Source organism: Eptatretus burgeri, chromosome 4 (assembly GCF_056783735.1).
Source record: "Eptatretus burgeri isolate ZD-2024b chromosome 4, Ebu_testis_v1, whole genome shotgun sequence".
NCBI classification, from domain to species: domain Eukaryota; kingdom Metazoa; phylum Chordata; class Myxini; order Myxiniformes; family Myxinidae; genus Eptatretus; species Eptatretus burgeri.
The window spans coordinates 57,358,013-57,370,307 of record NC_140964.1 but is presented as its reverse complement, the minus strand read 5'-3'; the positions used below and the strand labels follow the sequence as shown (position 1 = coordinate 57,370,307).

At 49.3% G+C, this 12,295-nt stretch overlaps 1 protein-coding gene across 5 annotated transcripts in view; it reads right to left on the bottom strand.

The window, feature by feature from the left end:
- The window catches only part of LOC147028117 (SID1 transmembrane family member 1-like), a 101,252-nt gene extending 90,948 nt beyond the window's left edge, over window positions 1-10,304 (bottom strand). For 2 of the 5 annotated variants that reach the window (XR_015057433.1, XM_085878202.1), the window contains exon 1: window positions 9,877-10,304. Coding sequence is in view for 4 of the 5 variants with exons in the window: in XM_085878202.1 (XP_085734328.1) it covers window positions 9,877-10,035 (159 nt within the window). In the remaining variant the exon portion in view is untranslated. The remainder of the gene's footprint in view (window positions 1-9,876) is intronic. The other 3 variants (XM_085878201.1, XM_085878203.1, XM_085878204.1) reach the window with 3 other exon arrangements.
- Window positions 10,305-12,295: the final 1,991 nt, after the last annotated feature.

The window sequence follows — 12,295 nt, the reverse complement described above, 5'->3', positions numbered from 1 at the left end:
AACCCCCACACTGTTTCAACAACTCTCCTTACCTCCCCCCTACCTCCTCTCTTGTTCTACTCTCCCCCCTCCCCTGCACTCAAGCCTCCTCCCCTCCCTCTTCCTTAACAGTGTGGACCTCAAACATCCAGGGCATTCACTCAAACCTGACAGATCTTTCCATACAGGTTGCCACTGACAAACCAAACAATCTCCTCAACAGAAACTTTCCTCCTTCAAGATGTCTCTGACTCCCAAGTATCTCTCCCTAGTTTTTCCCTCCTCTGGGATGACAGACCGGAGCCTCGTTCTGATGGAGGAGTTGCTCTCTTCATCAAAGACTCCATTACTCACTCACCATGCACTGCCCTCACCCCCACATCCCCAGGAATACCTGTGGTTACGACTTCCCCTCCAGTCCAAACTCAGGTTGATGTGTGTGTTGTATCTGTGGTGAATGGGCATAGAGAGCTGAGGGGGCGTGGAGTAGTTGTGATAATAGTCACGTGATTAGGCATGCATATATCTGTACGCGCCCGCTAGAGGCTCAGAGTGGTGCGCATCCGAGTACGCAATAAACCAGAGTTACAACTACATTCTCGGCTCGTATCTGTCTGCACCTCGGACACCACAGTATCGTCCACCAAACAGTGATGACTCCACTTGCATCTCGCTCTGCGAAAACATTGACCAACTTCTATCTTCTCATCCCAACTATCTCTTCCTCATATGTGGTGACTTCAATTGTCATCATGCCAGTTGACTGGGTGTGGGTACCTTCCTCACCTGCAATGGAACTTCAGCAAAAGACTTTTGTGACTCATTGGGACTGACTCAATTGGTCAATTTCCCAACCCAGATCTCAACCAATGGAACTCCATCTCTTCTGGATCTGATTTTGACAAATTTGCCTGAAAAAATCTGCTGTTCTTCCTCCGCTCCAATCGATTCATCTGACCAATTGCTTGGCAAAGTAAACATCTCTCTGCCTGTTATTAGAGAACCACCTCAGTGCCATCGAGTCTGGCATTTCACTCAAGCTGACTGTCAGGGACTTCAAACAGCAATCAAACTTCTCGACTGGTCTCATCTCCAATACCTCCGACATCAAGTCATCCTGGGAATTCTTTCAAAGAAACTTGCTCTCGAATGCACAGATTTATCCCATCTCATCTTCAGTTGTCCCACCCTTCCTCCTGCCCATGGTACACTGAAGCTTGTGGAGAGGCAGATGTCCTGAAACAACTTCCCTTGACCTCATGAAAGGCCAATCCAACTGAAGGCAATCTCAGTTCCTTCCACAAAGCTCTGAACAATTGTGTGTGTATGCTCTCAGGAGAACCAGAAAACAACATCTTTCTCATCTCAAGTCTGAACTCTCAAACCTATCTCCCTCCTCCAAATCCTGTTGGCTTCTAGTTAAGTCTATTTCTGGTGTATGTTCCCCCTCCATCCCCTCCCTTACCTCAAATGGTCACACTGCTGACACTGCACGTGAAAAGGCTGAATGCCTAAACTCCATGGTTGCTTCTCTTGTGTCCCAAAACCATCGCTTTCTGTCACCACCTTGCTCGGTCACACCCAGGTGTTGCTGGATTCTGTGTCCTTTTCTTCTGACAAAGTGGAGAGCTTGCTGTCAAAACTCGACTCAGATTCTGCAAGCGGTCCAGACAGCATCAGCCCACGTGTCCTAAAAACCTGCTCTTCTGCTCTTGCTCACACTCTCTCTGTTGCATCCACCCTCTCATTTCCTCAAAGGTCATCTGCCATATGCTTGGAAATCTGCAAACATTACCGCTCTGCACAAAAAAAAGGTGCAAAAACAGATCCCTGCAACTGCAGACCAATCAGCTTTCTCCCAATCATCAGCAAGGTTATGGAATCCATCATCACTTCAGACATCAAATCCTTCCTCTTCTCCAATGGCTTGAATTCCGATCATCAATTTGGTTTCAGACCAGGTCACTCTACCCTGGATATGCTGCTTCGGCTCTCCCATCAATGGATGAAGGTCCTCAATGCCAGACAGGAAATCCGAGCCGTATCCCTAGACATATCGCTTGCTTTTGACACAGTCTGGCACCCTGCCCTGCTCACCAAACTCTCTTCCCATGGTATCCAAGGCCATCTCCACTCATGGCTCGCAGACTTCCTCTCCTGTCGCAGTCAACGTGTGGCCCTAAATGGAGTTCTTTCATCCCCTCTTCCTGTCCAGGCTGGAGTTCCTCAAGGTAGTGTTCTGGGCCCTGTTCTTTTTCTGGTTTTCATCAATGATCTCTCTGACTCTGGAAAATCCTCTATATCTCTTTGCTGATGTCTCCACCCTCTTCCATACCATCTGTCATCCCTCAGACTGACAAGCAGCAGCTTCCTCGCTCACTGCAGATCTGGGTACAATCACAAACTGGTCCAACACGTGGAACATGTCTTTCAATCCGGACAAATCTCACACTTTCACTTTGTCTCTCCGAAAGGACCATTTGGAAAACCTCCCCACCGACTTTCACAACAATCCTCTTCAAGAAGTCCTTTCATTCAAGCTTCTAGGTCTCACTATCTGCCATGATCTTTCCAAGGAAAGCCACATTTCCAACCTGGCCTCCAAAGTCAGTCGCCGAATGGGAATCCTCCGTCGTGCAAAGTCCTTCCTCGGCCCACCTGAGCTCCTGACCACATACAAAACTTTCATCTGCAGACTGATGGAGTACTGCTCTCCCCTCTGGGCTGGTGCTCTTGCTTCCCACCTTTCTCGGCTTCACGCTGTGGAAACCAAGGCATTTTGGATCATTGGCTTCTCCCGCGATGAGGCTGACTCTTTGGGACACTCGCTCTCTCACCACAGGCTGGTCGGTGGTCTTTCTGTCTACCTTCTCCTCTCCAGTCTCGTCTCTTCTACCGTCTCCTCTCCAGTCTCGCCCCCCCCCCACCCTGCTCTGTCTGCGATTTGTGCCCACCATATTTCTGCAGGGTGCTCAAGGTCCACCAACGACCCCCTTCTTATAAAACTACCAAAATCACGAATCACTGCTCATCTTCACTCTTTCATTCCTCTTTTTCCCACCTTTGGAATAAACTCCCTCACTCTGTTCAATCCATTTCTTCAATCCTCCAGGCCTTCAAAACAGCTGTTCACCACCACCTCTTATCATCCCCCATCCAAATCCTCGATCTTTTATACCCCCGTTAATCCAGCCCAAACCTAACTCCTTCAAATTCCTTGCTTTCTTTCCTAAAAGTCCCTGTAATATCCTTCTTGTATACCCCGTGTTCCCTGCCCCATCCCTCTCCCTTCCACAGATCTCCTGATGTCTCTGTTCCCCAATGTTTTGTCCTTCCCACTCCCGCCACTCTTGTCTCATGCCCCCTTGCTGTGCGTTGTGTGTTAGCTCTCACACGAGCATCGACAAGGTATACAAAAAAAAAACATATTCAAAAAAATCTTCTCCAGAACTGCTGGACAGATCGAGGGGAAATTTCACACAAATGTTCTCCAAGCCTTGGGGATACCAGGGTATTCACAAATAAATGATAGGTCACATGGTCTGGCAGCAATATTGGATTGAGAGAAAATTTTGAAAAAAAATTTCTCTTGAACCGCTTCAAGTTTCTTGACATGAAACTTTACAATTGTGATCTTGGTGTGGTGGGGAATATATTGTTATGGCTGTGGAAATTTGCATTACACCATAAAGAGTCCTCAGGTGAGATATCTGCATAGGTACATGTGTGACCGTTTTTACAGCCATTTTTCCCTGCTGTGCAGGGGTTAGGCTTTTTCTTGAGGCAATGTTTTATGGCCGGATGCCCTTCCTGACGCCAACCCTGGTCGCCTCTTACGACACACAGGGATATGGTACACCTATTCTAACCGGGGCATACACCGGGACCAGTACACTGGTACTCACTTCGCCGACCTCAGATGGATGACAGGCTGAGTCAACCCCCTGGTGTTAATTCAGCAGCCAACGGGGCTTGAACTCAGGACCCTGGGATCCCAAGCCACCACCCTAACCACTAAGCCAACACCAGGCTATAGGTACATGTGTAGTTAGCCCAAACCCGTTGTATAGAGGGAATTTATGTGATTCATCCGGGCTGCGACGTTTGAGTTGAGCGGGAAAAGAGGAGAGTGTGGAACTGAGAGGAGAGTGTGGAACTGAGAGGAGAGTGTGGAACTGAGAGGAGAGTGTGGAACTGAGAGGAGAGTGTGGAACTGAGAGGAGAGTGTGGAACTGGAAGGAGAGTGTGGAACTGGAAGGAGAGTGTGGAACTGGAAGGAGGGTGTAGAACTGGAAGGAGAGTGTGGAACTGGAAGGAGGGTGTGGAACTGGAAGGAGAGTGTGTCGTCGAGGAGTTGCTTTTGGAGACAAGGAGCACCGCATTGGTGGAGTTGAGTCGAGTGCGCGTGGTGGAGCTGCGGGCGGCTGGTCGGGGCAGGAGAGCTCGGGTCCGAGGCCAGGAGGACGGCAGTCGGCGATGAGGCTGCGGTGTGGGGGATCGCTCGTCTCGTCGCGGGACCCAATTCAGCCAGCCACTCCCCGCCCCCAGGGCATCAACAATTTCCCCTTCCCCCACGCTGAGATAGTGCAAAAGGGGGCCCTGTTCCTCCCCCACCCCAAACGTGGTGCCAACAAGCACGCCAGGAGCCCGGAGTCGGGGCACAGCGGCGCGGACACTTTGCGGCCTGCCCGCCAATGCGTCACGAGGACGCGGGTAAGACCTCCCCGGTCTCGCGGACCTGTTTTCTTGGACCTGTCAACTGTTTTCTTCTTGCCTTTGCTTTTTGTGTATGGCTGTATATACGTGCTTTCCGTGTGTCACGTAATAAAATGCTTGCTTGTTGAACTGTGCCCGTTTCGCTTCGTCTTTTCTCCATTTGAATGTCCACCTTGCATCATGTAAGGGGTTCGTAGTGGGTTCAACATCCCGGTAATTAATCGGAACCGTCAAGGCCGACGATAACACCACTCAGTTATCACCGTAGCACCGAACGGACCGCTTAAGCGGTTCGTGTCCGGAGTCGGCCTGTGGCGTGGTACGATCGCCCGGTCGACCATTCGCACAGGTACTTAGGTAGATCGAATTTGGTGAGCAACCCTATCCTGCGCGGGTGGGCAATTGGCACGATCGTGGTGAGGTTAAACCCCCACCCGTGACTAGCTCCCGGCGTTGTTCCGAGAGAGTCACGACTGAATTGTCCGTTCGGTGGGCGACGTGCCGCGATTCGAGTTACGTGGCCGTTCGCACGCCGGCGGGCGCGAATTCGCAACAATATGATTAAAATTCCAACCTGATTGGATATAACATCTGGCAGCCAGAATTAATTTTTTTTCTGGGATATTTTCCATTACCTCTGCCACCGAAGGTGAAGGAGGTGATGTTTTCACCCCCTTTTTGTCTGTTTGTGTACAGGATATCTCAAAAAGTTGCGGACGGATCTGGATGAAATTTTGTGAACAGGTGTGATAAGGACGAACTGATGAGATTTTGGTGAACATCTGGATCCGGATCCGACGACTGGAATTTTTTCAGTGATTCTTCACCATTGAGAGATCGGGCCAAAAATTATATTTAGCACGATATCTCAAAAAGTTGTGAACGGATTCGGACAAAACTTGGTGGACAGGTCGGGTATGTTGCACGGACGAATTGGTTCGATTTTGGTGAAGATCCGAATCCGGATCCAGATATGAGGATTATTTAATTTTTAAAGTGCTTCTTCACCATTGAGAGATATGGCCAAAAACGATATAGAACAGTATAGCATGATATTTCAAAAATGTATTGGGCCCGATATGTTCTCGTGGATCAGGCATGACGTGGCAGAGGTATAGCGCTCCACTGAGTGCCTTTCTAGTTCTTGTGGTAATTGTGCAATTTCCACTGGCATGTTTTGTTCTCAGTCATCAAGAAACAGACAGAGCAGATGTGGAGTGTGGGGTGGAGGAGGTCAGCTAAACCGAATGTTATTTTATGGTTATTGACATTCCTGCTTTTTGTCCAATAAAAACTCCTGGCATGTAACAAACAGTCAGGCAAATCGAAGTAATTTACAAGAGGTTTTTTGAGGACATTTATATATTTGCTTGATATATCGTGACCTTCCTCTTTTCTCATTCGCACAATCCTCCAGTAAGAGAGTGTATTATGGTGGCAACATTTAAGAAGGAACTACATGGATTGCGTGCTCTTTTTGAGAATCGTTAAACCTTCATCACAAAACAAAAGTGAAATAAAAAACTTCAGTTTCCTTAAAGTCTTTCCCTACCCTTTGCTAACGTCTGAGGGCTGGCAGGATAGCTCAGAGAGACCACACTCGCCTTTCAGCTTTCTATTCTGGTTTTGAATCCAAACCCTAAATGGTCAGTCTGGTTTTGATTCCCAACCAGGAATGGTCAGTCTGGTTTTGATTCCCAACCAGGAATGGTCAGTCTGGTTTTGATTCCCAACCAGGAATGGTCAGTCTGGTTTTGATTCCCAACTAGAATGGCTGGAAGAGCATTGCACCACAAAGTGTGCTGTCCGTTGCATGGATGTTAAGCTTGATGTCCTATCATATAGCATGCACTTATGGACATTAAAGGTCCCATGTGGTACCTCTCAAAAGGAATAGGCCACTGTGTACCAACATCCTGGCCATATAACTGTGACGTTCACGGGACAAGAACAGTCCCGCCAACGTAAGATGAGCCGAAACGATGGAGGTGGTCTATGTTTATAATCCAAGGGTGGCGGTTTTGATCGCTCTATAGCAAACGGGACGAGGAAGGTGGCACGAGGAACCTTCCTAATTAACCCTCCCCTAATTAGAAATGTGAACTATGAATCAACAGACACATTATTTCCCACAAGCAGTGGACCCGCCCTTTCGGGCATTCTTGTTCCAAGCATACAACACGTTCTTCAGACGCAATCCTGTATTTGGACGGTGTATAGGCAACTGACAGCTCTGTATAGGCAAAAAATAAAATAAACCGGGTTACGTGCGTGAAGCAAAAACATATATACTGCTTACAATTCAAAACACCTTCATTGCAAAACGTGGGGACAAGAATACTGACCTGTAAATGGTGGAAACTTTTCATACCCTCCCCATCTGCAGGCTGATACACATTTACATCGAGAATTTCTGGCCTACTCCCTCCCTCCCTTCCTCCTCCCTACCCTCCCTCCCCTCCCTCCCCTCCCCTCCCTCCCCCACCCTCCTTCCTCCTTCCCTCCCTCCTCCACCCTCCCTCCCTTCTCCCTCCTCCACCCTCCCTCCCTCACTTCTCCCTCCCTCCCTCCTCCACCCTCCCTCCTTTCTCCCTCCCTCCTTCTCCTCCCTCCTCCTTCCCTCCTCCTTCTCCCTCCTTCTCCCTCCTCCACCCTCCCTCACTTCTCCCTCCCTTCTCCCTCCCTCTCTCCTCCTTCCCTCCCTCCCTCCTCCTTCCCCTCCCTCCTCCTCCTTCCCCTCTCTCCCTCCTCCTTCCCTCCTCCCTCCTTCCCTCCCTCCTCCACTCCCTCCTCCCTCCTCCACCCACCCTCCCCCTCCATCCTCCCTCCCCTCCATCCTCCACCCTCCCTCCCCCTCCTCCACCCTCCCTCCTCCACCACCCTCCCCGCTCTTCCAACCTCCCTCCCTCCCCCTCCACCCTCCCTCCTCCACCCTCCCTCCCCTCTCCTCCACCCTCCCTCCCCTCTCCTCCTCCCTCCCCTCCTCTCCCACCCTCCCTCCTCCTCCTTCTCCCCCAGCCCCTCACGACCACCAGTAAAGATAAAAACACCCCTATACATTAATTGGGGTCATGCTGCTCCAACGCAGCAAGTCCAGATGTAATCAACCCATAAATGCAGGAATCACACACACACACACACACACACACACACACACACACACACACACACACACACACACACACACACACACACACACACGTACACACACACACACACAAGGGTACACACATACACACATGTGTACACACATACACACATGTGTACACACATACACACACACACACGTGTACACACATACACACATACATACACACACGTGTACATACACATACATACGCACACGTGTACATACACATACATACATACACACACACACACACACACACGTGTACATACACATACATACATACACACACACACACACGTGTACATACACATACATACATACACACACACACGTGTACATACACATACATACATACACACACACGTGTACATACACATACATACATACACACACACACACGTGTACATACACACACACACACACACACACACATACACACACACACGTGTACACACATACACACATACATACACATACATACACACACACGTGTACATACACATACATACACACACGTGTACATACACATACAAACACACACACGTGTATATACACATACAAACACACACACACACACACGTGTATATACACATACAAACACACACACACACACGTGTATATACACATACAAACACACACACACACACACACACACACGTGTACATACACATACAAACACACACACACACACACACACACGTGTACATACACATACAAACACACACACACACACGTGTACATACACATACAAACACACACACACGTGTATATACACATACAAACACACACACACACACACACACACACACACACACACGTGTACACACACACACACACACATGTGTACACACATACACACATGTGTACACACATACACACACACACACGTGTACACACATACACAGATACATACACACACGTGTACATACACATACATACGCACACGTGTACATACACATACATACATACACACACACACACACACACGTGTACATACACATACATACATACACACACACACACACGTGTACATACACATACATACATACACACACACACGTGTACATACACATACATACATACACACACACGTGTACATACACATACATACATACACACACACACGTGTACATACACACACACACACACACACACACACACACGTGTACACACATACACACATACATACACATACATACACACACACGTGTACATACACATACATACACACACGTGTACATACACATATAAACACACACACGTGTATATACACATACAAACACACACACACGTGTATATACACATACAAACACACACACACACACGTGTATATACACATACAAACACACACACACACACACACACGTGTACATACACATACAAACACACACACACACACACACACACACACGTGTACATACACATACAAACACACACACACACACGTGTACATACACATACAAACACACACACACGTGTATATACACATACAAACACACACACACACACACACGTGTACATACACATACAAACACACACACACACACGTGTATATACACATACAAACACACACACACACACACACACACACGTGTACATACACATACAAACACACACACACACACACACACACACACACGTGTACATACACATACAAACACACACACACACACGTGTACATACACATACAAACACACACACACACACGTGTATATACACATACAAACACACACACACAAACACACGTGTATATACACATACAAACACACACACACACACACACACGTGTACATACACACACACACACATGTATATACACATACAAACACACACACACACACACACACACACACACACACACACGTCCGTCACGTGAACTAATTGTCGGAAGGATACAATATACTGTTTGTACCGTATTGTTGTGTTGGAAAGAACGGACCGACAAGCCGAATGTAATAATAGTTAAATCTTTCCAGAAATGACGTAAAATCAAAAAAACCCAGCACGTGGACGTTGGAGTGACGTCATAACTCTTGGCGCGCCATCCTCACCTGTTCAAACTCGAATTGCTCCAAAAACTCCTTTTTGTCCATCTCATTGACCGTCCAGTTGTGTCTCGTGGTGAAGACTACCAAGCTCGAAGAAGACAGAAGGAAGAGTGAAAGGATGCGTCGTGCGAGCAAACCAGACTTCATTGAGAGTGCGAGCATGTCGGAGATTTCCGTTCGCTTCGTTACGCTCTGAATGCAACTGGTCTTCCTCTTTATCGTCCGCTCTGACAATAACAATAGTTCCAATAATAATACTGCACTGTATTATTATACCACAACTACTTATCTTTGTTTTGATCGGTTGCTCTTTTTTGATCCAGCTCAACCTTTTTGTTCCTCTCCAGTCTCCATCCAATGCTGTTTTGTGTGTGTCTCTCTCTCTCTCTCTCTCTCCTCACATTGTCTCTGGCTCCGCCTCCACCTCTTCACGCCCACTTCCATCTCCGCCTCCACCTCTTCACGCCCACTTCCATCTCTGGCTCCACCTCTTCACGCCCACTTCCATCTCCGCCTCCACCTCTTCACGCCCACTTCCATCTCTGGCTCCACCTCTTCACACCCACTTCCATCTCCGCCTCCACCTCTTCACGCCCACTTCCATCTCTCGCTCCCCCTCTTCACCCCCACTTCCATCTCTCGCTCCCCCTCTTCACGCCCACTTCCATCTCCGCCTCCACCTCTTCACGCCCACTTCCATCTCTCGCTCCCCCTCTTCACCCCCACTTCCATCTCTGGCTCCACCTCTTCACGCCCACTTCCATCTCCGCCTCCACCTCTTCACGCCCACTTCCATCTCCGCCTCCACCTCTTCACGCCCACTTCCATCTCCGCCTCCACCTCTTCACGCCCACTTCCATCTCTCGCTCCCCCTCTTCACCCCCACTTCCATCTCTCGCTCCCCCTCTTCACCCCCACTTCCATCTCTCGCTCCCCCTCTTCACCCCCACTTCCATCTCTCGCTCCCCCTCTTCACCCCCACTTCCATCTCTCGCTCCACCTCTTCACCCCCACTTCCATCTCTCGCTCCACCTCTTCACCCCCACTTCCATCTCTGGCTCCCCCTCTTCACCCCCACTTCCATCTCTGGCTCCACCTCCACCACGTCACCCCCACTTCCATCTCTCGCTCCACCTCTTCACCCCCACTTCCATCTCTGGCTCCACCTCCACCACGTCACCCCCACTTCCATCTCTCGCTCCACCTCTTCACCCCCACTTCCATCTCTGGCTCCCCCTCTTCACACCCACTTCCATTTTCTGTCGACTTGGCTCCATTAAGTCAAAATTGCAGGCTCACTCCACTCCGCCAACAGCCCCATGTAAGTTTCAACAGGAATTTGGCACCTCATCAGGATGCCGGCAATATATCGTCCATACGTCCTGAAGGACACCACGGGACCTTTGTTAAACATCCCCAAGACAGGACACCCAGTTTAACGTCCATCCGAGGAATAACACACACTTTGATGAATTACGCTGCCTGTGAAGCACCAGGATGACAGTTTATAGCTGGGTTGGGATTTGAACCAAGGTTAGACAACTCAGGCAAGCATCCCGTGCGCTTCATCGCCCCCGTCCATCAGCTTGGTGACAATTTCATATTGTTGCGGATTCGCGCCCGCCGGCATGCGAGCGGCCACGTAACTCGAATCACGGCACATCGCCCACCGGACACGGACAATCCCGTCGTGACCCTCTCGGACTAACGCCAGGAACTAGTCACGGGTGGGCCTTTCGGCCTCACCACGATCGTGCCAATCGGCCCCCCGCGTGGGATAGGGTTGCTCGCCAAATTCGACCTACCTAAGTACCCACATGGAGGGTAGACCGGGCGATCGCACCTCGCCGCAGGTCGACTTCGGACACGGGCCACTTTAAGCGACCCGTTCCGTACTATCGGGATAACCGAGCGGTGTTATCGTCAACCTCGACGGTTCCAATTAATTATCGGGCGTTTTAGCCCACGACCAACCCTTTACGTGAAGTAAGATGGAGATTCAATAAAGGAAAAGACGAAGCGAAACGGGAAAAACAGTTCAACATAAAGCACATTTATTCCGCGGCAAACGGAAAGCACACATATACAATCACAACAATTATGCACCAAAAGCAAATGTAAAAGTAACACGACAATTCTGCACAAAAAGCAAATGCAACAGAAGAGACACAATGCAGATCTACTACCGACTACCGAGCACACGGCAACACTTATACAGTTTTACTTCACAGACGGCGCCGACAACACATATACTCAAAGCAAAAGAAAAAGGAAGGGGCCACCCTCAACGATGAGGGGGCAGACGGGCCTGGGGCCGAGACCGCGTCGAGCCTACCCATCTGGTGATGAGCCGCAAAATGGCGGCGGCGCCCCGACTCCGCGGGCCTCGCTGGCACTGTCTGGAATGGGGTGGGAACGGGGC